The sequence below is a fragment of the Populus alba genome, chromosome 1, assembly GCF_005239225.2.
Source record: "Populus alba chromosome 1, ASM523922v2, whole genome shotgun sequence".
In the NCBI taxonomy this organism is placed as follows: Eukaryota; Viridiplantae; Streptophyta; class Magnoliopsida; order Malpighiales; family Salicaceae; genus Populus; species Populus alba.
The window spans coordinates 31,052,144-31,078,961 of NC_133284.1; the positions used below are offsets into that span (position 1 = coordinate 31,052,144).

The following is a 26,818-nucleotide window of genomic DNA, read 5'->3' on the forward strand; positions in this document are numbered from 1 at the left end:
GAAAACGTCTGCAAAGTCCAGGATTGGGACTGGATGGAAGGCTGCATTAAAGTCTACCTATATCCCTTTAGAAAGGTTGAAGAAATACAGGTTGGACATGGCTAAGAATATCTTGTCTCTATCAAAAATATCGAGCCCTTGAAAACTCTTGTAATTTCGTAGGAGAATCTCTCAAAAAAGACTCAAACTTCACCTGAGGGGAACCCCTTAAAAACTCTATCTTTTCCAAGAGATCCTGGTCCTCTTCCTTAACAGTAGTGAGCTCAACTCGCATGGAAACAAGCTCAGTCCGTAAATGAACTTGGGAGTCCCTAGCTTGAAGGAGCCCCTCTCTTAGGGAAACCACCTGGTTGTAGGAAGCCTCAAGTGCTTCCTTTCTAGAGCTCAGCTCGATGGAAAAATCTTGTGTGTGGTCATTTAGTTTGGAATATACCACCTTGATGCTTTACACTTTAACTGTTACAATGTTTTTTTACATCCTAAAAACGGTCGAAGTTTGCTTGATTTTTCCTATTTGTAGTCATGACCCCTCCTTATATAGCTCATTTTGGTCACCCAACGCCTCTGGGAATATACACACATCATAAAGACTTGTCAAGAGAGAATGTTAAAAGAATAAATAACTCTACCAAAACTGAAAACAAGAGGTTTTAGCCTTACATTGAAAGCCAGCCAAATAGCAATGAAAGCTTTTGCCAGACATCGTGAAGATGTTCGATGGGATGATAATGACCCTATCTAGAGTTCTCATAACCTCGAGGTCAGCATCCTCAAGGTATGTTCTCCTTTGAACCATATCCTTCATCAGTTTCCCTTTCTCATCAATTAAAGTTGGAAAATCAAATGGATTACGACTTAGAGATAGATCAATAAAGGCGTCTTAGAACTTCATGGTGCTAGCTCTTATAAAGGTCCCAATTGTTATTTCCTCAGCTAATAAGATAGGAAGTTAAGACAAATGAAAGATCACTGCAAGGGCCTCTATAGGCGGGGTTTCGAGATGGTTGGCCATGGGGTATAAACTCTTCTCTTCTTGAAGCAAGTGATGACATTTGTGATCACTGTAGATGGGGTAAGACTCTTTTCTTCCCAGGATAAGAGAAGATCATGACCCCCAACTTCCACGGGGTTTTTAATGGTGTTTTCAAGAAGATAAAAAAAGAGAATTCCTCAATAAAAAAAGGGGAGTCTTCCTTATTTTCTTTACCTTTATCTTTGCCAATAGCCTGAGATGAAGATCTCGCGGGTAGATTTTTAATAGAAGGCTCTCATGACACCTCTTATTAATTCTCCTCCACCTACCAACCTTATAGGGATATAAGAATGTTTGATTTTGAATCAAGCAAAAAAAAAAAAAAGACAACATGGCAGGATGACTCTATACCTTGCAAAATAACCTGGTAATATCCCTAGGCCATTTTGTCAACTTCATAGTTGGTTTTGGGAATAGCCTTAAATTTATTATAGTCCTCCTTAGCGATTGATAACCTTGATATATCTTATGACCAACCACTACCCCTTCTAATTCTTGGCAGAGTTAGATTTCCCATTTAGCGTGTTCTTTATAGCATTTTTGCTTTTATTAGAAAACGTGAATAACCAACACATGTCGTTGCCGAAATCGATGTCGAAAACAAATTAGTAGCAACTCTTAAAGACATTCATAGTGGGCTCGAGCCCAACCATTCTATAATTTATTTTGAAAGCAGATATGAGTGTCCATTTATTGGGATGCAACTGACCCGAGCCTAACTGGTAGTAGTTAAACACATTCCTTATAAATCCTTTAAGAGGAAAGGAATACCTCATTTTATACATATAGAGAGGAGTGAAGATTTCAAAAAGACCCTGAGAGGTTCCCAGGGTTAGTTTACTAATACGTTTATCAAGGAGATGCCTCTAGGTAATGTGCTTGCCAAGTTGTTGGCAAGTCATGATTTTCATGTTTGCAGTGAATTGCTAGGGACGTCATCTTTAGGGGTTTGAGGTAACCTTCCTCTCTTCTGAGGTTCTTTAACGGGGACAAGAGAAGGAATTGTACAACACCTCCTTTCTTGAACACCTATAATAGGAGAAGCAGATAGGCCTCTACGGGAGGATCTTTTATCTTTTTCACTAAAGGACGACGCGAGTATGGGACCTCCTCTCTAAACCCTGAGGCCTAATTTGAGGGACCCATGTTTAGTGTCTCTCTTTTCATGTTTTGGCTGAAGCTTGAACTCCTCATTAAGAGCTAGAGAACTTCTCTTTCTTGAATTAGGCCATTTGTTTTTGGGCTCTATTAGTTTTGGTTGAAAAATAATGACCTTTTTTTAAAAAAAATTAAGGATGATTCGTACAAGTTTTTCCCGGGTCAAGAAAGATATGGCTTGAGGTCTTTTCTACGAGAATAGTTTTTTCTCATTTTTTACAAATCAAACAAAGTAAAAGTAAATGAAAGGTATCAGTAAGAACAACTAAGGTTATAAAAAAAAAACCCCTACATCTTTACTGTGGGATGGAAACTTTTCATGTCATCACATATCTTGAGAAGGCTACTCAAGTTCTATATTGAGTGCTAGTCGTCATTTTGTTCCCCAAGATGGACCTTTTACCTATGGAAAGAAGCTCATGGACTTAAGGATCCCAATGATGCTAAGAGGGGAACATAGAGATCTTATGGGAAAGATAAAAAAAGGTCTCACCTACTATGGGCAAATGCTTTTTAAAATCTTCGTGTATAATGCCCAAAGATTTGGGACGATACTGATATATCAATATTTATTTCTTTATGGTTGTTTGTTTGAAACTACTCTCTAAAGGGCTAACCATGATAAGGTTAATACCCATCATTCCTAGGCTCAACCAAGCACTGAGCTCATGAGCTCGTTGATCCGACGAGTTGCTAGACCTATCATTCCTAAACTCAACTAAGCGCTGAGTCCAGATGTTTATGGGTGTGGCGAGTTGCCAGACCCATCGTTCCTGGGCTCAGCAAAGCATTGAGCTTAAATGCGTGTGGGTCTGGTGAGTTGCCAGACCCATTGTCCTTGTGTGCAACCGAGGTTGAGCCCAAACGCCCCTTGATAGAGTAGAGATATTTTATCTTGATGGATTAAAGATTTTTTTCTCCTGATGAGACCGTAAGTCATAGATATTTTATCCTAATTAAACATGCCAACCTTTTCCCTACAAGAAAGAGAAGCACCCAAAGGGTTATATACGGAGGAAACAAAGATCGCGTTATGTTCAATTTTTTTCTCTTTGCTTTAACAATGACAATTTTATCTTAATAGAAAAACCCTTACTCAAAGGGATAATTGATTTTTCCTAAACCAATTCAAATTTAATCATCAAAGATTCTGCAAATAAATAAAATAGGATTTTCTACAGATAACGATGACGATTTACCTGTGTTTTCATCATTAAAGAGCGGGTCAGATTGTGAAAATCAGGTGATTAATGATTTTAACCCGGGCCCAGACCCAACTTTCAAGCCCTCGTGATAAAACATGACCTCATCAATATCATTTCTAAATTTTAGGATTTTTAGCCCGTGCATGCGTTATATTAATTACATTTAATTAACTTTCAAAAGTCCTTGGACCAATTTTTTGCATGCCACCGAGTTCAGTTTTGATTAAATCTTAAGCAAACCTTACTTTATTTAAGCTTTACTAATCACCACATGAGTCCAACGCAAAAAAAAAAAAAAAACATGGTATTGTTGTATTGAATTACAGCACAAAGAAACAAACTTAAATATCTTATCCTTTAAATTGTGTGCCACTACCAAATTTTTAAATGTATTAACGTATTCCATTGATCACTAAAATTGGAATGCATACTTAGAAAGAAATAAAATGACAAAAAGTACGATAGTAGTTGGCAGGAAAGGAAGGAGGAGCTCACAACAATACACAATTGGTCTACAAAAAGATGTACAAATATTAATAATGGCAGCTAATATCAAGATTGTTACAAATTATCTAATTAGAAGTTGACAGTTTCATGATAAAATCTTCGTTTTAACATCCGAGAGGCTACTGTTAACAATAGTACTAGAGGTTCTACAAACTTGATGTAATTAATCTGCCTTTTTCTTTCTTTTCGGACATCATAAATGTATGAACACCAATTCAACTTCAACACTGTAGATAATAAGGTGTTGGAAACTAATGTCTCATATCCATGGGAGATAAGTAACCAAAGCTATATATATATATATATATATATATATATATATATATATATATATATATAAAAGAATGAAGGGCTCAAACATCAAAACCCTCAGTTTTGGTGGAAGATTGGTCAAACAATTAGGAAGCCATTAGATGTTAAAGCAAGCTCGCTCAAAATTCAATCTAAACCAGCAAACTAATCTGGCAAAAACGACTGGCAGCTGCCTAGCATAAAAGAGGAATTCTAATTCTATATAAAAACTGAGGCACAAGGAGACCACACTTGGGAAACGGGGACACGTACGAGATCTCACAAGAGGAAAAAAAGAAGCATGGACAAACTATATATAGAAGATGTGTCCAACAATTAGAGAAGCTCAATAATTATAAATGCTAAAGCGAGCTTGCTGAAAGTGCAATGTAAAGTCTTCCAATTTTGCATATAAGTGTTAGCTACTCCAAGATTATTCTTGCTGGTAATCTCTTACAATGAGCAAAGAGCTTTGGTCTTTCAGACTAAATAGCTTTAGTTTTTCGCAAGTGATGGAAAAAGGGTTCCGGCTGGTTAATTCCTATCTATCCCCGGCTGAACAATATAGTCAAAGAGAGCAGGTAACTTCACGTCTCCTAATTTGCCTCTCCTTTATAGAAAGCTTATAAGAAATACCAAAGCCAATAGATAAAACTTTGTGTGGGTAGCGTAAATTAATGAACTCCTATAAATTAACAATGTCAGCCAATCGTCTCAAAGCTTTTAGGACTAATAGATTCATAGAGTTTTTTTTTACAGAAAATCAGGACTAAAGAAACCCACTTGAGTTTTTATAAGATGAGCGGATCTTCCAGCAGTCCACTTCCAAAAATTCTTATATGTCAAGTTTGAGCTCCACTAAAAAAAAGAGAACATGTCAGGAGTCCTGCTAATATTCTTCGTACAATGGGGAATATAATTGGCACTATTAAAATAGATTATAACAGCCAGACAAATCAACTGGGGCATGTTTGCACGAGTTGCGGTGGATGTTGACCTTTGATAGACCAGTTTTAGAGAGATAACGATTGGAGACGTTGATCAAAAGGTCTCTTACCACAGGTTGCTATTCTTGTGGTAGGGTCGGTCATGGCAGTATTTTTTGTCCTTTCAAAGATTCTGATAAGTCGGGGATAGAAGAGCTGGTGTTAGCCATGGGAGGATGTTCAGTACTGAACCATGTAACCCTAGAGTTGAAGGAGAGAATAGAGCCCTAGGGCCATGGGAGGATTTAATTTGTTTACCATGTACGATCTAGTTTTCTGAAGCATACGTTTTGGGTCGCAAAATTCGACTCCCGAAGAGGTTCATGGTTTTGGGTTTTCCAGTGCCTCGTGATATTGCTACTAAATACCGTAAGTCCTCAACTAAAGCCTCTATCTAGTGGCGAAAAAAAACAAAAAAAACAAACAGTTTGGAAGGTTATTGGGGTGTCAAAGGTCACGTATTCAAAAAATCATTTGGTTGTTTCTATGGATAACAGAACTCTCCGGATGATGATGGTGTTTATCATGACTCGGTTAGCAGTGATGGGGTCGATGACAGAACACTTTCTTCAGCTTTATCTTTTTATTCCTTTCTTCTTTTCCCATGTTGAGTAATGAATTGGAATTGACAATGTGCAATTCACAAGCTTTTCTTGCCTGCTTGTCGGTTTCTGATTGCTTCTTATAAACGGAGTGCTTGGATGTTCATGGAACCTCATATATATCAGTGGTAGACAAGCTTCTCAGGTTATTCGATAGCTGGGTTTTCAGAATTCGAGGCTTCTGTGGGTTTTCTAGTGGTATTTGGTTCCTTGGAATGGCTGATGTGTTGAATTTTACTGTTCCTTCACGTCACAGCCAGTTCATGCATATGCGTCTTAATTTAACTTCAAAAACTTTTCTATTTACTGCCGTGTAAGCAAGTCCTATACTGCATGCTCATTAACGTTTAGTTAGGTCGTTTGTCTCTATCCATATTTTTTTATAATTAATTTGGATGTTTGGACAACCTGAGTATATTTTGTTTAATTTTACAGGTTTTAAAACTAACTATTATATAAATTTTTAATATTTTTTAAAAAACTTGAATTTATAATAATTAAAAAACAAATTTAAAATCCAACAGATTAAGTTATCCTTAATGATTTTTCTATCCTTCTCTATAGTGAGAAAGTTGGTGGTAGAGGTTTTAATGTTTATAGTGTTGCTGATTTTTAGAATTGTATGGATATTTGTAATATGTTGGATCTTGGGTTTCTGGATTCTAAGCTCACCTCGATTAATGAGCGGCTTGACCGAGTCTTCTGTATCAAGGATTGAAGTATTACTGGCTGTTCGATATTTTTTGAGTTTTTATTTTTTAAAATATTTTATATTTAAAAATATATTAAAATAATATTTTTTATTTTTTAAAAATTATTTTTAAGATCAGTATATTAAAATAATCTAAAAATACAAAAAAAAATTAATTTGAAGTAAAGAAAAATATATAAAAAATATAAATCTTTTTAAAAGAGTTTTTAAAATACAAAAACAATCAAACTCTTAATCCGTGTTTAGCTACAAGCAAATATAATTTTTTAAAAAATTAAACATGCAATTTTTTTTATATAAGAAATATTAAATGTAAATAAAAAAATTTATGCCCACATTAAAAAGCTTATACATATATATAAAAGATCAATTATTTTGATGTTCATAATTGAAATCAATGTTGATTTTTTTTTTTTATTATCAAAATCCAGCGACTTCTTTCTTCTCTCAAACCAAAGAGTAAAAAATGAAAAAATAAATTTTTATACCAAAATTAAATTGCAAAAATATTGAGGGGTCTAAAAGATATAATTTGTAAAGTCTGAGGACTAAATTAAATTTTATATGTGAACCTTGAAACTATCAGCTATTTATGGCGTCTTTTCTATTTTAATTATCTATCATTTAATTTTATTCTTAGTGAATAAATTTAGTTTAATAGTTTTTTTATTTGACCTGAAAAAAATACAATCATGCATGAAAAAAAAAATTGGCAATCAAATTAAAAAAAAAAAATTAAATTAATAGTGGTGCGTGCAGAGTATTTTGGCCAGAATTTTGTATAATATAATTTTCCGGAATGCTATGTTTAAGCATCTTGTATGTATAAAAAAGTTTTATCATAGAACTTCACGTCTTCAGTTTAACGAAGTGGGTTTGGACTTGAGACTAGATACGCCTAGACAAAAGCCACGCATGTTTAGCTTATGTTTTTTTATATTCTTATTTTGAGCTTTTTTTAATATTCTCTATTTAATTTTTAATTTTTATGTTTTTTTTGGCATAAAATAAAAATGTCATAATTTTCTTTATATATGAAGTCCTCTCTTCTCGTTTTATTTTTATAACATCATATTATTAAATTAATATTAAAAAATCTATTTAATTATAAAAATAAAGTATAAATTTATTTATTTATTTTTGATAATTCAAATCATTAAGAATTTAGAATAAGTAAAGAATATTAATAAAATCAAATAACATATAAAATATGTATAATATAGTGAAAATTAAAAATCTCCAAATCTATACTCTAGGCATAGCATATTGCACACAAATGTCTGCATGCCATTTTAGCGATAAGATAATTATTGGGAATTATTGTTAACATCTCTCTCTCCCCCCCTCTCTCTCTTTCCCTCCCTCCCTCTCTCTCTCTCTCTCTCTCTCTCACACACACACACACACACAAACTAGTGCTTGCATTAAAGGCACCACCATTAATACTGCTTGGAGATGCCGAAGCTTGCTCCTGTCCACCAATGTTGCTCCTTCCATTTATGGTATGCATGATATTATAACTTAGGCAGTCGACATATTTAATTATGATCGTGCAAAGTAATTTAATTTGCAGTCAATGCTTTCATCTGTTACATAGTTTTTAGCTTTCTTCCACTCAATCGCTGGTTAATTAATAACAAAGGATCACGTACATTACAGAACAAATTATTAACGCCTAAGTGCACTCACTTCCTTTTCATTTGAAGTGACATATATTTACTATATCAATTCTTTCTTTAATTTGGTGAAATTGTCGACAGCTATACTCCAGTAGGACTATATATATATATATATATATATATAATGCCTTTTAAAATCACATAATTAGTATTGAAGGTTCAGTGTGTGCATAATTAATTAAGTAGCATTAATTAGGTACGATGCATGCAACTTGATCGAGCACATCATCTACCTTATTCTTATATTTAGAAGTAATTATTTTTTATTTGGTTTGATTTTTATTATAAAAAAGTAATTAAATTGAATGTTTTTTTTTTTTAAATCAAAACCGGTTCAAACTAACTAATTTCGGTTCGGTTTGGTTTTTAAGACAAAAACCGGTTTGGCTTGGTTTTGGCTTGGTTTTTTTCTGGTTTGACTCGGTTTTTTTCGGTTTGGGTTTGATTCGGTTCGAGTTTGTTGGTTTTAGACTTATAAAATTGAACCTAACCGGTCGGTTTATTTTTAAATTTTAATATATTATTTTTATGATTCGATTTTTTCGGTTATTGTTTTTTAATTTTTTAGTTTTTTTACTTGCCCCTACTTATACCAATTAATTTGTGAAGTAGGTTGAAATCTACTTTACTTAAAAAATATATAAATTTATTGTCTCGGTCATTTTAAATGCAGGAAAGAGTGAATTAATGGATGCATAAAATCAGAAAAAAACTTCTTTGATGTTTTTTTAATTAAAAAAACTGTACTCATTATCTAATACATATAATTAACATTTAATAGATCGATGTCATAGTCATGCTAGCTATTATTAATAATATGAGATGATAAGTAGAGCATGCTTATTGAAATTTATTCCTAATAATCAGATCATAGTGCTTGAAGATGTCTTAATCAATCTTTTCAGGTCCATTTGGTGTTGCTCCCTCCACCTTTTATTTGGCAATTACTACGATGAAAAGCATTTCATGATATTCTAAAAAAATTCAAGTAATATTTATGTATTAGATAGACAATTAATTTTTTTTATTTTAGCAATTTAATATATTTTTCCTAGATAAGATGGCTAGTAGACAATTCCTGAAGCCTGATAAGCCAAGGTAGTTAATGACTAGTATCTGCAAAAAATTTCATTCGATAGATTTAAGAATTTTTTGATATTTAATTAAATATCTAGAAAGAGATGCTTTGAATATATATATATATATATATATATATATATATATATAGAGAGAGAGAGAGAGAGAGAGAGAGATTTTGAGCTTGACATTTGAAGGATGTGCATTGTATATATAACTCATGAATCATGTCCTTTTAAAGGGAGGAGAAGCTAAAAAATAATTTCTTTCTAATAACATTAACTGGTGGATAAATATCTCTTACACGTCATTAATATTAATACAAATGTGATGGGTTCTTATAAAACTTTTATACACTTAGAAGTGTAAAGGAATGAATATCATTGACTTTAACATTTTAGGTTGAACGTCATAAGAACAATTAAATGAATTCTTATGGCCCAATATAAGGCCTAGAAAGATTGTTAGGCCTATTTCCCTTTAGGCTTAGTAAGATACCAAGTCTAAGAATGTTAGGTCTAAGAGCTTATCAGGCTCATATGCCCAAAAAATATTACATGTAATTAAGTCCAAAGATATTGGGTTTAGCATCCCCCCAAACACACATATATTTGGGCTCATCACATAGTTGAGTCCAAGAATATTAGATCTATCAGCTCATCAGACTCACATGTATTTGGACTCAGTGCATAGTTAAGCCCTATAATATTAGGCCTTGAAGCAAACCTAGACCATTAATTGGGGATTGGTATTTTACCAAGCCTGGGTACATTGGGTTATCATCTTGTCTTTTTATATATATATAATCTTTACCTAAGAGTTGTTTATCCTATCAATAAGAGACTTTTACCTTCCCCATGAGATTTGTCTACCTTACACAGAAATGTTTAAATTTGTTGTAGCCAGGTGACCTGTCTTCATTAAAAAAAGGTATCCTATTTTGGCGTGCATTCAATATAGTAATTGAGTAGATTTCTAGAGATCTAAGATGACATAAAAAGGTCATTCATTCAATGGTGAGAGTGAAATGTTATTTCCTTTATAACCCTAGTTATTCTTGCTTCCATCTTTTTATATTTTATATTTTAACTCTTAGTAACTTTTGAAAAATAATTTTGTTGAAGAATCACTGAGTTAGTTTTTATCGAGCATGAGAATAAAAATATCTTTTTAGGTATTTCTTACCAGAAAGCTTTTTTCTTCCCTTTCTTTTTAAACATCAAAATAGACACATAAAAAAGCAGATCTGACCATAGAAATAAGAATATTGTTGCCTCTGGTGAGGAGTCTAGGTTCCAACCTGAAATTAGAGAAAGTAGTAGGGGATATGGATCCATCAAATTGGGCTCTAAAACTAGATAGTGAAACCTTAACATCCACCTCTAATAAGCGAAAAGTAGGTCTCCTTGTCGAAAAAGTTATTCTCTTGTTATTTCTTGGGAGCCTCAAGAGAGAGAAAGGCTATGTTAGGTCCCTTAGGATGATTCTTCTGACACCTTATGTATAAAGGATGTGGCGTTTGCTAATGGTTGGAAGCCAAGAGAGTACATAACTTAAATGCATGTTACAACGTATTGTATCAGCAAACTGATATTAGGCTATGTCTAGAATCAATTTGAAATTGCAACCCTTTTTACATATGTGTTATTATATTCCTTCAATCTCCAAGGATTTGTGAGGGAGATTTTTAAATATTACAAGTTGGATCTAGGTCAGCTGAACCTTAATGGGTGGATAATTTTTTTTGTCTTTGACAAGTTTCTTAGGCTTATTAAAATCGAGCGTACAATTACTGTTTTTAGTTATTGTTACCATCTAGTTTCTAGCACCAGTAATCACAATAGTACATGTTGATTCTTTACCTTCTCTAATAGACCCACAAAAGTCATAAAATAATTTTATAGGGCAAGTTTGCATATGTAAAAAATGAAGAGGGAGGTGGTTGACAATTAGGTATACTGGGTTAGTCATTATTTTTTTTAACTAATTATAAAAAGATATCATTTTTTTAAATTATTCAGAAAACAAAGCTGTTTTTTTAGTGCGATCTTACCTGAATTGTACACTGATTTTGTTAGCATGGCATTTAGATTTTAGTGCTCAAGGAGAACTTTTGTTCAACAAAAATATCCATGATTTAACTCAGGTATATGCTTATGTTTGGTGCCCTCCCAACTTACTGTCTTGCAACTGGACTCAGAAAGGAATATCTTGTATACAATTGGGCATTTTACAAGGAAAAAATGATTACCTTTTAATCATCTTTATCTTGGATTAACTCTGTCTTGGAGTAAATTGTGATGGATTTGTAACTTAGGTTAGTCATGAATTAAGTCAAATCAGGTTTTCTTCTAGTAAACATATCATCTTTCTTAAGTTTTAGTCCTGCTGGAGTTTGTCTACAAACATCTTCAGGTTCGACACAAATTTTGGAGCTAGGATCATAAAGCAGAGAGAAATCTTCCGAAGTGTTAATGCAGGCATCTAAACTCAAGCAACCTGAGTGTTCACGCACTGACACAAGTGTATAATTGAGAATCTCCCACTAATTCTTTGCATGACTCTCGATCTTTCCTTAATTACAGTTATGTCTACACATGAAACATATCGGTAGATCTTGCGTTGTGCTTACGAACACGTTTCTTACCGTTTATATTTCTCTGATCTTTAATCCTCACATTTTCCAGCACATGAAGAATTTTGAACACTGCGCAACAGCAACCAGGATCATCAAGACATAGTGCAGGTGCTATTATATACTTGGGTACGGTGCTTCTTGTCATATGCATCATCAAGGACTAATAGACACACAGCCCGGTGGTGGAATTCAGGCTTGATAAGATTCCAAACTACTCGAAAATTTGATCTGAAGCTCACTCGAATCACTATCGGCAATCCATTTTCTGATTCTAGCATGTCCTGCATATTTGTTCCAGCACCATACATCGGTTTGTTCCTGGTTCCCACAAACAATTGGAACAACGTTGAACCATGGCTCTGAGCATATAGTTTTGAGCCCTGCCAAGTTACAAACAACAAACACTGCATTATAACCCGTTGCATTATAAACGCAGAAATTGAATTTCGAAAAAATGGTTCATAGGATTGTATTGAGTCGCATATCATACACGGGATGTTGCGAAAATGAGGTGACCGAATGACATATCCAAAACTGGAGGTTGAAGATGAAGGCCAAAGAGCTTAGACTTGTTTTCTATCAATAGGTCAATGGAACAGTTGCAGTTCAGGATCTTAGTCGTAACACCAGAGCCGTCTACTCCTTCCGCTAGTCCAAATAGCCGAATTCCCGCTATCTGCATCAAAATTTTCTTGACTTTTGATCCAGAGTGAAGTTAAGAATCTGATACAGGTTTATCTAATTCTCTAATAACCAGTCCCATCTTTCAAGCTACATGTAATTTGTCTTATAAAAATAGTTGGCAAGTGCCTGTTACAAAAAGCGTAAAATTACGAATAGCTTTATTTTTGCATTAAGACCTACTGATAGCTTTTTTATTATTTTTACACTTTGCTCAGTGTCGAAAAATTCTTTTTGCCAAGGCAAAGAAATTGGTGTTGAATTATTGATATTGTGTGTAACAGAAAGGGGATCTGAAAATGGGCCCTTTTTGGTAGCAGGCTGCTCGTTTGATCCAAAACCACAGTGATGCCTTGATCATGAAACTCATTTCGCTATGTGATAGGTTATACCTAGGCCCAAAGCGAAGATATGATTCAGGCTGAGGCCTATGGCTTAATTAAATCTTTGGTAGATTTTTAAGCTATCTAATGATCACTTCAACCTTAGGATTAATTGTTTAGCAAACTCCAACCTTAGGGGAGTTATTATGGAATTTTACTAAACTTCTTTGAGAAAAGAGCACCAAAAACTCAAAAAGAAAAGAAAAGACAAGACAAAAAGGAGCTTCTAGCTCGAATTGGGTCATAAATTTATTTTTTGTATTGTGGAAGCTGTTCGAGGAAAGTACGGGCTAGTTAGTGGCTATAAGGCTTCTAATTTTAGCAAAGCTTTAAAGAGGAGCATTCATGGACCTATCGCTATTTAAGTAGGCTGCTACAAATACCATTTTGCTGTGATAACATGACGAACTGTTTGTCTTTTCTTTTCGGGGAAACTGATGGAATCTCAGGTTAGTTCCTTTTCTATGCAAAAACTTACGCTAAATTAAGAACTGGGAAGTGTGTGTCTTAGGTTATTTGGAAAGAACTTACGTTTTACAAGATCATCTAAATTCCCATGATGTGATCAATCAAAAATAGAAAAATGATAAATTAGATTCTCTTCTCTGTTAGATGGTAACGTACGTTTACGTTAAAGATCAAGAGGAGAGAAAAGATCATGTACGTACCTTGATTGACGTCTTAGGTGGTGGAGGTTTTGTAGCAGCGTAAAAAACAAGCAAAGCAACACACAAACTCAACACAAGTCTCCAAAATACTTGCAAAGAAACCCATGCACATGAAGAACTCCTCCTAAAAGAACAGTATCTCCACCACCATCCACCTCTCTTATCATAATAAAAATCCTCATCTTCTTCCATCCCTTCCTCTTCATAACCACCATCACCGTTAAATCCATGACCATCAACAATGATCAAACGATTTACCTCATTGTTCTCGGGCTCACTAACCTTCTTCTCAATGAGGAAAGAGTTGTTTGATCCACGGGAGGACGAGTAGCGAGAGAGGGTGAACCTTGAGACCTCAGGGTTCTTGTTTATGAGTATAGTATCGGATCTTGTTGGTGAATGGAATGTGGATTCGATAATATTATTATTGGTCTTGATATCTGCACTGTTTGCATGGGAGATGGTAGATGGACTTTGAACATAGTATGCACATGGGTAGGATTGAAACAAGGTTTCTTGGTCTCCACTGTCCATTCTATGAACCTGTGCTGGCATCGAGAGTGAGTGTTGTGTGTGTGTAAGAAAGTGGAGGAGATAGAGGTGGGTGTTTCTGACAAGAGATGGAGGTTTTAACCTTGACAGACAATATTAAAGGATGCTCCCTTGCTTGTGCTTTTGCTTTGGCTAGTTTGTGAGTATACCCTAAGCTTAATAATCACTTTCTCTTTGGTGGATTAGGCCATGGATGATTACAGAGATTTCTTTTGGCTTGTGAAAGTAATATAAATTTACAATTAAAGATGCGAAGAATGATGATAAATTGGATAATTCATCGCTCAAAAGAGAAAAGTGTCATTTGACTATCATCTTCTTAATTTAAAATAAGTTCGGCGATTTTCCAAGTCCACGATTACCTTTCAATGAGGGACACACAGAGATTTATGAAAAAAACAACGTTAAAATAAGGGTTTAAGACTATAAACAAACAATTAATTAAGCCAAGTATAAACACAAAGATTAATCATCAAATACAAAGAACGACGACTCACATACTATAAGACGCAACAGAACTTGTTTCTCTCGATGAATATCCAAAAAGCAACAAGACATCCTAGGAACGATGACAAAGCAAGCACGCTATTGAAAATATAAATGCTAGCTAGCTAGGTAATTAACAAAATCAATTTCATGTAATTCTTTTTCGTTTTAAGGACACAATATTATAATTCCTGGCTCCACCATCATCATTCCTGCCGAAAGATTATAGTAAGAATAAAAAACCGTTAATTGCGGGGGCCTCGTCTCCCTAGAGTGCTTATTTGCTTTACACCGAATCGTCTCTCTTTTACCATGACATCCTAGGAACGATGGCAAAGTAAGCACGCTTTAGCATTGCCTTCCTCTCTTTTTAATTGTGTTCTTTTCTTCTTTTTTTCGTTTTTTTTCATGTGCAAAAGCTCCTGTCTTGGCCAAAAAGCGGATCCAAAAGGCATTTTTCAATAAAGAAAAGAGACTGTAGATTTCTTACCCCGCATATATACTGTGCAAATTTTGATGGAATATATCCCTTGCTTTTGAAGAGATGATGGATTGAAATACAAGAGTTCCCAGATATGGTGATGATTGAGGTTATAGTGTGAAAGTTGATAGATAATATATTTGAGTAGCTGTTGCTTTTATAGCACGACGTTATGGATTGCTGTTGCTACTGTTGTCATCATCATCGTCACATCCAAAAATGTTGTATAAATCTTTCTTGTTCAAAACTCAATCAACTGGGGACCTCCTGTAGTTTATTTTCGTTTTTCTCGAGGATAGTATTAGTTCCTCCTCTAGATTTATACGAGAGGTATGCTCACACATTGGCACGAGTTTATAAAATAAATATATTTAATAATATTATAATTATGAATTAACATTAAATAAATAATAAAAATCGAAGGAATGATTGAGCTAAATATTTTATGACAAAAAAAAAAATTGTGTTTGTGATTAAAAATTTAGAGACTGAACAAAATGATTTATAGCAATCTACAGTGTTTTGTGAGAAAAGATATAATATTTTCCCCACATGATTTAGCTTTTTTATTAATAAAAAAAATAAATTACAAAGCTAAATTATGTACCAACTTAATATTAAAAAAATTGATAAAAATAATTTTTGGAAGGAAAACTACATTGTTTTTCCCAATAAAAATTAACAAAGATAATTTTAGAAAAAAAATCATAAAAAACCCATTTATAGAAATACTGTAGCAATCCATAGTATTTTGTGAGAGAAACTACAACGCTTTTCCTATATGATTTGGCTTTATTTTAATTATAATTCTTAACTAACTCAATATTCAAAAAAACAAAATTGACAATGATAATTTTGAAAAAAATCATAAAAAATAACATGGAAAAACACTGCAGCAATTCACAGTGTTTTAAAGAAAAAAAATTACAAAGTTAAATTCTTAATTAACAAAATATTAAAAAAATAAAATTGACAGAGATAATTTTAAAAAATATATAACAAAAAAAAAGGAAAAGAAAACCATGTTTGCAACACTATAGTAATTCACAATGTTTTGTGATTAAAAACTATGTTGCTTCCTTACATAATTTAACCTTATTTGTAATTACTTTTAATTCTAATTCTCAATCAGTTTAATATTAAAAAAAATAAAATTGACAGACAATTTTGAAAAAAATCATAAGAAAAAAAAACCATGTGGAGAGACATAGTAGTAATCCACAATGTTTTGTAAAAAAAGCTACAGTGTTTTTCTCATATTATTAAGCTTTATTACAAAGTTAAATTCTAACTAGTTCAATATTAAAAAAAAGACAAATCGACAAAGATAATTTTTGAAAAAAAAAAAATTTTAAAAAAAAAAACACAAAAGAAATTAGAAAAAAAAACCATGCGAGGAAAAACTTTAGCAATCCAGTGTTTTGTGAGGAAAGCTACAGCGTTTTCCCCATATGATTTAACCTTACTTGTATTTACTTGTAATTGTAATTCTTAATCATCTTAATATTTTAAAAAATAAAATTGAAAAAAGACAATTTTAGAAAAAAACAAATCATATGGGAAAAAACACATGTAGCAATCCACAGTAATTTGCAAGGAAAGTTATGGTGGTTTCCCTTCATATTTTAACTGTAATTCTTAACAAGTTCAATATTAAAAAATAAAATCAACATAGATAATTTTGAAAAAAAAAATAAAAAAAAATATTTGGAGAAACACTTTAGCAATCAACAATGTTTTAAAGGAAAAAAAAATTACATAATTAAATTCTCAATTAGCTCAATATTAAAAAAATAAAATCAACAAATATAATTTTAAAAAATAAAAAAACAATATAGTTTAACCAGCTCAATATTAAAAAATTAAAATTGACAAAGATAATTTAAAAAAAATAAATAAAAACAAAAGAAAGGGAAGTACTGTAGCAATCCACACTAACATGTGAGGAAAGCTACTGTACTTTCCCCACATATTTTAACTTTATGTATAATGATTTTTTTTTTCTGAAACTATTGTTTTTAATTATATGGAATAAACGATAACAAAGTTAAGTTCAATTAAAAAAAAATTCCATCAAACTTGTAAACCAGAACAACTTGAGTTACCTTAGAAAATAGATAAACTATTTTAACCCTGTAAAAAGACAGAACAAAAAAAAATAAATTACAAAACTTAATTTTTAATTACATCAATATTAAAAATAATAAATAATAAATTTTTTTAAAAAAAGTGAAAAAAAAAATTTTAAAAAAAAATGACAAAAAAGTAACAAAAAAAAAAACACTATCAATTACTATTGTAATCCATAGTGCTATGGATGTGGGTGAATAGTAAGTTCCCCCACACCTTTAGCATTATGTATAATTAGCTTCATTAAATTATTTATTAATAATATCACTCTTCATTAAGAAATGATAATGGATATTCATGAGTTAAATTTTTTCAATATTGATATCCTATTTATTATTTATCAGGTAATAAACTTATATATATATATATTTCAAGTAATGTTTAGGTGGATTTCAAGTGAGGTTTGATAAAATAAACATTCGATTTATTATCCATCCAATTCAAAAAATATATATTTATTCAAGTCGTATCTATCTAATTCAAATTAAACTAACATCCCTACCCTTCACCACCTGAACCTCACTCCCTCAAAAAAATAATAAAATAAAAAGAAGCTTCCCTCTTGATGCATATTGGACATCTAGACCATACTCTCAAAAGTTGTCGTGACCTTCAGGGAAGATCTGGAATGCAAAATCGGGCTTACTAATTCTTTTTCTCTCCCCCTAAAATTGTTTAGACAGAGAGATGAATGCTATCTCTATTCTTTTAGTAATGTGATGTGCTAATCTGCCCTGATCGATCAAATTCAGCAAGAACATGCTTGTCTTGACAATGGATACGCCAAGTACTGGAAATTTCATGAAGTGGAGAACAAGATGACTACAAACAAAAGTAATTACAAAATAAAAAATAAAAGGGTGCTCAAAAATTAAAAAAAGTTTTATTTTATTACTTCAAATTGATTTTTTTTTAATATTTTCATATTATTTCTATGTATTAATATCAAAAATAATTTTTTTAAATAAAAAATATATTATTTTAATATATTTTTTAAATAAAAAATTACTTTAAAAAATAATTTTACTATAATTTTATATATGATCCAGGGGCTATGCTCATGACCTCATGAGCAGCTTATAGACACTTAGAGTGTATTTAATAGTGTGATAGCGATTGCTTTTCAAATAACTTTTCATGCCGAAATGCATGTTAATGATTTTTTTTTATTTTTTAAAAATTATTTTTTGACATCAGCATATCAAAAACGATCCAAAAAAATACAAACCACATTAAATTTTAACAAAAAATAAAAATAAAAAATTGAATTTAATGGGAACGCTTCCTTAAAGGGCCCTGCCAGGCTAGCAACTTTCCGGCTTCCATTACTTTCTTCGGGATAGGCCTTGTTAGATATGGCCTTGTAGAAAATGTCTTACGATAAATAAAAGTATCGTACTTGGCATGTCATGTAGCGACGCTTTGGCCGAGTGGTTAAGGCGTGTGCCTGCTAAGTACATGGGGTTTCCCCGCGAGAGTTCGAATCTCTCAGGCGTCGCAATTATTTTATACTTTTTTTTTTTTTAAAAAAAAAAGGAAATAACTGGTGGTTGATTTTCACTCCGGTTGATGATGAGATGGATTGGGTGAACTTATGTCGTCAAACCCTACAGATCCTTAGCCTCATTATATAGCTAAACTAATTTTTTTGACTTTTGGGATCAAATGAGTCTGAGAAACGTATCTTCACAGTTTATTTAATTTCTCTAATTAATCAACGAAAGTTCATATTCACAATTTGACACATCAAACAAAATCGCAATATAAGTTTTCTTTTTTCTTTGTGTTTTTGGAACTTAAACAAAGTTTTTTTTTTTTTTCATACACAAAAACAAGCAACGGTGTATATAAAAGCTTTTAGTTTTTAAAATTTTAATTAACTGCATGCCTATTGGCTCGTACTCGATGAGCTTGTAGCTAAGTGACTCCCATGCCACCATCAGTCTCTACCGTTCCTTCTAGAAGTCTCCATATTTAGCTTTTAATTACTAGATATTTAGACCCGTAGAAAAGGTTAAATATTTTTATTTTTAATATATAATTTTTTTTGACATGTTTTTGTAGTAAAAAAAATTTAAAGTGAAAATTAAAATATTTTTCATATATATAATTAAAATATTTAAAAATAAATAACTTTATCAATACATTCAAGAGAGAATTAAAAAAGAAATTACTATAAATATCATTGATGTTACTATTAATTCACCAATAAAAATTACAAATGATATTATATTAATTGATAATATGTTATATTTATTAATTGATATATCAACGAATAAATAAATACACTGATGATATTATATGTAGTTTTTTTTATTGATAATATATTAAATTTACCAATAAAGATATCAAGAAAATAAAACCGGTAAAAGTTTTTGACACATTTTGTCAATTAATAAGTTTATCAATATATTTTTATTATTGAGAGAGTTATCAATATACCATAAATTTTTAAAGGATTATTTTTGTTTATAAACCCGCTGATAATATAGCATACTGAACATATTATAAGTACCAAAACTAATAAAAAAAATTTGTCAACAAAATTATTAAATCTGATAATAACTTACGTCATTCTTAAAACGCATGCTTCAACAACTAGTTGAAATTCTTTAGATTATTGTAAGATCCATATTGAAATGGTTCGTATGTAGAAACTTTAGCTAATTTTGATCACGCAGAGACATTGCTCTGCATTTCTGAAAAAGACAACGTTATATTGAAATTCGTTTAATTATACAGAGAACTTTTTTAAAAAAAATTGAGTCAAAAGTGAGTGTATTTTAATTTAATTGCCGAGTGATGAATTGATGTCCGATTTAAGTAACTTAGGATTACATCCTGATGGATAGATTGAAGTTCACCAGGCCTCCCATTAATAATAATAATTTAATTTTAGCAGTACGTAGCACCTATTAATTTACACATGAAACGTTAGAGAAAGAATCTTTGACTGTGTGTAACTTGTTTCGTATTAATTGATGTATATTATTTGTATTGTTTTGAAATTCAGCCTTACTTGACGATTCAAGATCCACAACTAAAATAGAATTGGAACTGAATTGAAAAAAAAAAAAAAAGGGTAAAAAAAACCTAATGTGACCCGTGTAACCTGGCAGGTTAACCCGATTGACCCGACTAACCCAATAAATTAACCTGATTGACCCGACAAGAGCTGACAGTAAATCCATTTATTTTTATATTTATATTTATTGTTTTATTTTTTATAAAGCAACTTCATTTTAATTTTAAAATTGTATTTTTAATCTAGTTAATTTAATGAATCAATCAAAACTCGTGCCTTCAATCAGGCCGGTCCGTTATTAGAACTATAATTGTTTGCATAAAGTGTATTACATTATCCATCTCATCATCTCCACTAACAACAACCTTCACGCCCACATTATTTCCTTTTCAAATTCGTCCGTACGACTACAAGTCACCAGATATTTACCTTTGAATTTCTGCTACCTCTCTATTCACATTTGTCTTCAAGGTAACGATGATCATGGCTGCAACTGCTCGTTCCAGGAAATGGCCCAAAGTGCCTCGAAAAGAAACCGATGATCCCACTAACAAACGAAGAATCTCTTTCCACCCCTAATCTCCACTCTGCAATTCTCTTATTGCATGTCTCACTGACAATAAAGAAGCATTCACGTATAAACTTCTTTCACGGCTGAAAGAAACAAAGGTTCGTAGAAAGAGCAGGTACGTTAGAATGACCAAAGAAAAAAAACCGAAATTAAAAAAAAAAAAAAAAAAAACTTTTCCGGAATGAACCAAATTAAAAGTATATATGCGCAAAAATTCCTAGGAAATAGTATGGATAGCTAGGGTAGCTTTTTTGAGAGAGAATGGAAAGGGTTTTTTTCTTTTTCTTCTTCTTCTTGTTTTTTTTTTTTTTTTTTTTGGGGGGGGGGTAAGTGTAGCCTGTTATGAAACTTGGAAATCAAGGAAAGGAAAGGAAGATATGTTTTCCATTAAACCTTCCAGATCCCATTCTCCCATTCTCACGTTTTCTCCTTGCCAATGATTTTCAAGCCCCAACATGTCCTCTACTTTAAATCTCTGATCAGTATTATTGAAGCAAGTACTATCAAAGTGGTGGTTGTCGTTGCCGCTGCTTTTCACGCCAACTCTGTTATTACTCTCTGCATTATTCTCTTCAATGCTTCTGCTCTCGAGTGGCGGAAGAGAAAGATCACTTTCTAGCCCTATTTTATTATTATCCTCCAAAATCCCATAATGATCACCATTAAAATCCGTCTCCCATACCCACCTGTGTTAGGCATGTGGACATGTCAAATAAACTTGCTGCGCCACTCACATCATAGCGGTTACTGAGCACCGTGAAGGGGTCAAATTGGTTGCCTGTGACCACACCATGCATGGATATAGATGGTGAGGAAGATGAGTCCTTGCATAGAGTCATAACGTCATGATCATGCATGGGCATGATATTTCCTACGACATGATCTCTAGGTTCTGATGAATCATTACTATCGTTTGGTGAGGATGTGGAAGTGCTGTTCATCTTGAATCTTTTCTTTAATGTGGAATTCCAAAAGTTCTTTATTTCGTTGTCTGTCCTTCCTGGAAGACGCGCCGCAATTTGGGACCACCTGCATTGTTCAAAATACATGATTATAACGAACACATAATCCACATATACAATTACAAACTATATACATAAGTAAGCTTCTTGCATAGAAACGCATGCATGTTGATTGATATATATATATATTATTATATATAGGGGTGAAAACTGTAAGTGGAATGTAGAGCACACGCTTATTTGTAATTCCTACTTGTCAGAATATTTTCTTCCTTTTTTCCCTGTTGTTTCTGAACTAATTCTACCAGGCAGAAAGGAAAGCCTTGAAAAAGAAAGCAAAATGTGATCAATGCGTTTCTTTTTGTTTTTGGTGCGCGGGGAGGGTTTTTTCAGAACAGTTCATTTGAGTTTTTCCGTTGGTAAAAATGTTTATAGCCATGGGACCTGTTTGCATTGACTTAGAGATAAGCCAAAATCCCCAACCCCCTCCGCCCCCAGCAAAAATCCCGAACACAAAATAAGTGCTGTGTGAAATAATCAGCCATAATTGGGTAGACATGATGATTTATAGGTGATCAAATTAAATGAAGCTGGAAATTCCAAATAAGAGATCGTAATTTGTTAATGGTTTTGTTCAACTATCTCATGATCCGTATAAATCAACCAATTGTAAGAAATTAAAGCCATGTGTAGCCTAAAGCCCTGAAGGCCAGCCCGAGCACAATGTGAGGGAAGAGGAGGCATCAAATTTACCCACTGGAGCTAGGAGCAATGGCGTCCGATTCCAGTAAATATATAAAGAGATCAATACGTAGTTTAACATATAGACAATTCCTTAAAGCCTCTGCTAGGTGAAAATAATATAAAGGGAAGACAAAAATGTTCAATGTTACTATATATACATTATATTCACTTAATTAATTTCCACATGACTGGGAGGTTTTTATGCAGGCGCATCATGAAACCAATGATTAATTAACATTATTCCACCTTGTCTACACATTTGTTACAGCTTGTATACTACTCCATCTTGTGAATTTACAATTTAACTAGTTATAAATTAAGTAAATTGTTTAAGTAATTGGTAGATTCATTTTTTCTTTGTTTTCTTATCCATGATCGATCCAAGAGTATCTTTATGTAAGTACAAAATGGAACAGCGCCAGTACTTAATGATGCCAGGCAGCTGGGAAAGATGCCATAGATTATACATTAACATAATTAAATTGATCAGGCTAAGCTTTGTAATTCATTAGCATTAAGTATATAGCATTACTTCGGTTTGACCGGAGAAAAAAGAAAATACCTGTTGCCAAGAATGGAGTGTAAATAAATGATAAGCTCTTCTTCTTGAGGAGAAAATGCGCCACGCTTGAGGTCAGGTCTCAAATAGTTAATCCATCGCAGTCGGCAACTCTTGCCACACCTTTGCAAGCCAGCATTCCTAGCAATTTCACTCCAGCACCCTTGTCCATTAGTTAACATATACTTGATGAGCTTCTCATCTTCCTCTGGTGACCATAAGCCCTTTCTAAGTTTGGCCCTGTTCATATTATTATTGATTGGCACTCTATCTCTGGCCATTAGATCCGGCTTCCTCATTGTGTTTGATTCTCTGATGATAGGCTAGCTAGCACTGGAGCTTAATTTGTTCTCCTTGAACTGGTTTGATGGAGATAAGATCGAGCTATATAGGTAAATGATAAATATTGTTAATTTGTAGTATTAGAGAAAGAAAAAAGAGAAAAGGGAGGACGCTTCATGGGGTGGTAAGAGTGATGATGACTGTGACGGTTGTGGGGTTTGCTTTAGAATAAGAATATGACTATTGGATATGAATATGAATATTTAGAGAAAAATCAAGAGAGAGAGAGAGAGAGCATTTGTGTCTGTGGTTGGTTGATGGGTAGAGTGGAAAACGGAGAGGAGGGGGATCTCCCTCCTAGAGAGAGAGAGAGAGAGAGAGGAATGGTTGGTCTTCTTGTCTTTGACTCTATATATTGTCTTTTTCGATGCATTTTTCTTCACTCACAAGGTAATCATAATGTGTGTATGAGACAGAAACGATTTTGCTTCCACTTCACATAATGTTCTCTCTCTCTCTCTCTCTCTCTCTGGGTTTATACTTCTAAAACACGTGTGGCTCGAGATTGAAAGGGAAGAGATGCACAAGTACTTTTAGTACATTTTTTCTGGCTAGGGCGAAACTATTGTTGCATATAAATTCGTTACATGTTTGTCTGTTGAGCTTGATTAAGATTGCTACCTAACGTGAATCACATTCAACCACAACCTCTTTATTGCCAGCTAACTGCCAAACAGTACTTGCTTGTCAAACAAATTATAGTCTCATTTCCCTACTAACATGATATGTATCAAGAAGATATCTTTTCTTTTTCAGCACAAACACTTTATTTTGCCTAAAATGCTCGTTGTGATCAGATCATATGCAAATGATATTAGTTTTTGATAAACTCAAATTTAAGAGAAACCAAAAAAGTCTAAAACACATCTATATTGGCTCAAAAATGGTAGCTCGAGCCTATGTTGGGCGTGCTACTTAGCACCTTTAGTACTTGGCATGCATCTTAACACCCACATGAGCTTAGATTACCATGCTTAAGCCCAACGTGCTTGGATCCAGGCAACATGTGAGGATCTATTTTTCACTTCTAATAGACTCAAGCACCTTACTCGAGCCTAACACTCCTTTAAAAAAAAAATTAGGACCTCACACGAGTCTTTCAATATTTATATTAATTCAATATGTATTATTTTGAGTAGAACACAACTCAAAATATCACAAGGGTGAAATTAAAATTTAGCCCATCATCTAAAAAAAAAAAAAACTCATGAGCTATAAATATACCACGAATCCTTCAAACTCAAGATTCAAAATCTCTTCATTCTTAGCATTTTTAGCATGCATATTTTCAGAGCTTGTTTCTTTAGCATATAGTTGAACTTTCTTTCTCTACAAAGTTACTACTTAAGTATTTGAGAGTCCTTATACCCATCAAAGAGGACAACTTACTAGTCAAGTGCAACTCCTTACTCAAGCTATATTGGTAACCCAAGGGTAAAATCAAATCTTGCCACCTTAACAAGTCTTAACACCCTCAGCAATACACAATGTCTTAGCGTCATGGCTATCGGCCATACCAAGCGCTTCTTGATGATTACACTACCTAGAGAAGACTAGGCAAAATGAAATTCATGAGAGTCCCTTAATAGATCGCTCGCGCCATTACGATACCCATGTAAAGAGTCGGTACTCCGAATGTACTTCTCCTTGCTACCATGAGATGGACACCAATTATCATAATCATCATTCCATGCCAAACTCATCGGGCTCCTAAGAGTCTAACATACAAAGGACTAGGAGATGATTTGCACATGAGCACACCTAAGACAAACAAGTATTAAACACCTGATTCCTTAAAAACTACATTTCTATAAAAATAAGTTTGGACAACTATGATGGTTTGGTCGACCCAAATGAGCATGTATAGAATATGTACGGTAGCTTAGAGTTGATCATTTAGGACAATGACTCAATGTGCAAGATCCTCCCCATAACCTTTTGGGGGTCTATACGTTCATGGTATAATAATTTGGAGTCAAGCTTTATTAAAAGGTTTAATGACCTCTGCGTCAAGCTAGTGGCACGTTTTAGAACTAGTATACCCACTAAGAAAAGCTCTATAAAGTTATTTGGTGTTACTTAACAAGATGACGAGTCTACATGGGTATATTTAAAGAGGTTTAATAAGAAGATGCTCAAGATGAAAGAATTACTTGAGTCAGTAGCTTTAAGGACCTTAATAAGAGGAGTAAGAGAACATGCCCTTTAGAGAAAACTTTATGCCTTACCAGATAAAAGTTTTTTTAAGGTGAAGCAAGTCATGAAAAATCATATACGGGTGGAAGATGTCAGTTTGTTACAACATAGGCCTTCTGGTTTTTATAAGGATAACCAATATAAAATACCTTCCTAGCAAAATCATTCTCCTAGTAGAAAAGAAAGATCGAGGGAAAATCATGAGTGCTTAACCAATGAGAATTTTTGTATCCTAAGGATTTATAACTCCTTAAGTTTGCTATGATATAGGCCTTCTTGTTTTTATAAGGATAACCAATATAAAAGACCTTCCAAGCAAAATCATTCTCCTAGTAGAAAAGAAAGATCAAGGAAAAATAATAAGGGCTTAACCAATGGGAATTTTTGTATCCTAAGGATTTATAACTCCTTAAATCAAAATAAGATCACTCATTCAAAATTATCAGGGTAGTCAAAGCAAACACTTTAGCACCACCTTCAAGGCATGTTCCTTCTAAGAACCTTCTACACACCTATCATCCAAATCACCTCAAGATGTATAATCCTTAATAGGAATGTAAGTTTGTTTTTTAAATAAAAATATTATATCTCTGACATATATTTTCTATCTATAGATCTTAGAGGGGGCTTCTCAAGACATTCTAAAGAAAAGACTGACTTGGTTTTCCTAATGCAATAGCAGCACTCTTCTTAAAGGGGATTGGCTTAGTCTTTCTAATGCAATAACTCAACGAATCTCCAATGGATGGGTATGAGGTCTCCCTATTGCAATAACATCATTCTTTAGGTGATGTCTAAAAGCCTATCACCAATTCACTAGAGGTTGATCTTGGATCCCTCATTCTCTAGTGCAATCTTAGATTGACCTATTCTTTAAGTGATGCCTAAGAAAGCCTCTCACCAATCTGTCAAGGGTTCATCTTAGATCCCTTATTCTTTAGTGCAGTCTTGGACTTATAAATTTTCCAAGTGATGTCAAAGATCCTATTACCAACTCGCCAAGGATTGATATTAGATCTTCCACCTCTCCAGTACAATCTCGGACTAGCATGACTCTCTAATGAGGCTTCCATGCTTTATATTATCTCAAATGATGATCTTGGATCTTTCATTCTTAGGTATAACCTCTCTTCAGCATGGGGCTTTCACA

The 26,818-nt window shown here is 33.1% G+C and overlaps 2 protein-coding genes and 1 non-coding gene across 3 annotated transcripts; 1 reads left to right on the forward strand and 2 right to left on the reverse strand.

The window, feature by feature from the left end:
* Nucleotides 1-11,691: 11,691 nt before the first annotated feature.
* LOC118047055 (uncharacterized) lies at nucleotides 11,692-14,604 on the reverse strand. Its single transcript, XM_035056218.2, has 3 exons — nucleotides 13,621-14,604; nucleotides 12,379-12,564; nucleotides 11,692-12,268 (listed from the first exon to the last, which is right to left on the reverse strand). The coding sequence occupies exons 1-3, from the start codon at nucleotides 14,173-14,175 to the stop codon at nucleotides 11,981-11,983; spliced, it is 1,029 nt and encodes a 342-aa protein (XP_034912109.1). The 5' UTR covers nucleotides 14,176-14,604; the 3' UTR covers nucleotides 11,692-11,980.
* A 4,081-nt stretch (nucleotides 14,605-18,685) lies between these two features.
* TRNAS-GCU (transfer RNA serine (anticodon GCU)) lies at nucleotides 18,686-18,767 on the forward strand. The gene has a single exon. It is a non-coding gene; the product is annotated as a tRNA-Ser (tRNA).
* Nucleotides 18,768-20,555: 1,788 nt separating this feature from the next.
* Nucleotides 20,556-23,771, reverse strand: LOC118047057 (transcription factor MYB83-like). The gene is given in 3 exon segments (XM_035056220.2): nucleotides 20,556-21,532; nucleotides 21,534-21,894; nucleotides 23,134-23,771. Coding segments are annotated over 3 exon segments (984 nt in total). The 5' UTR covers nucleotides 23,430-23,771; the 3' UTR covers nucleotides 20,556-21,205.
* Nucleotides 23,772-26,818: the final 3,047 nt, after the last annotated feature.

Excerpts from the sequence above, each read along its gene's own strand:
- LOC118047055 (XM_035056218.2), bottom strand. The coding sequence starts at position 14,175 with ATGCCAGCACAGGTTCATAGAATGGACAGTGGAGACCAAGAAACCTTG. Across the intron at positions 12,565-13,620 it reads CACCTAAGACGTCAATCAAG|ATAGCGGGAATTCGGCTATT; the intron begins GTACGTACATGA and ends ATTTTGATGCAG. Across the intron at positions 12,269-12,378 it reads TCATTTTCGCAACATCCCGT|GGCTCAAAACTATATGCTCA; the intron begins GTATGATATGCG and ends GTAACTTGGCAG.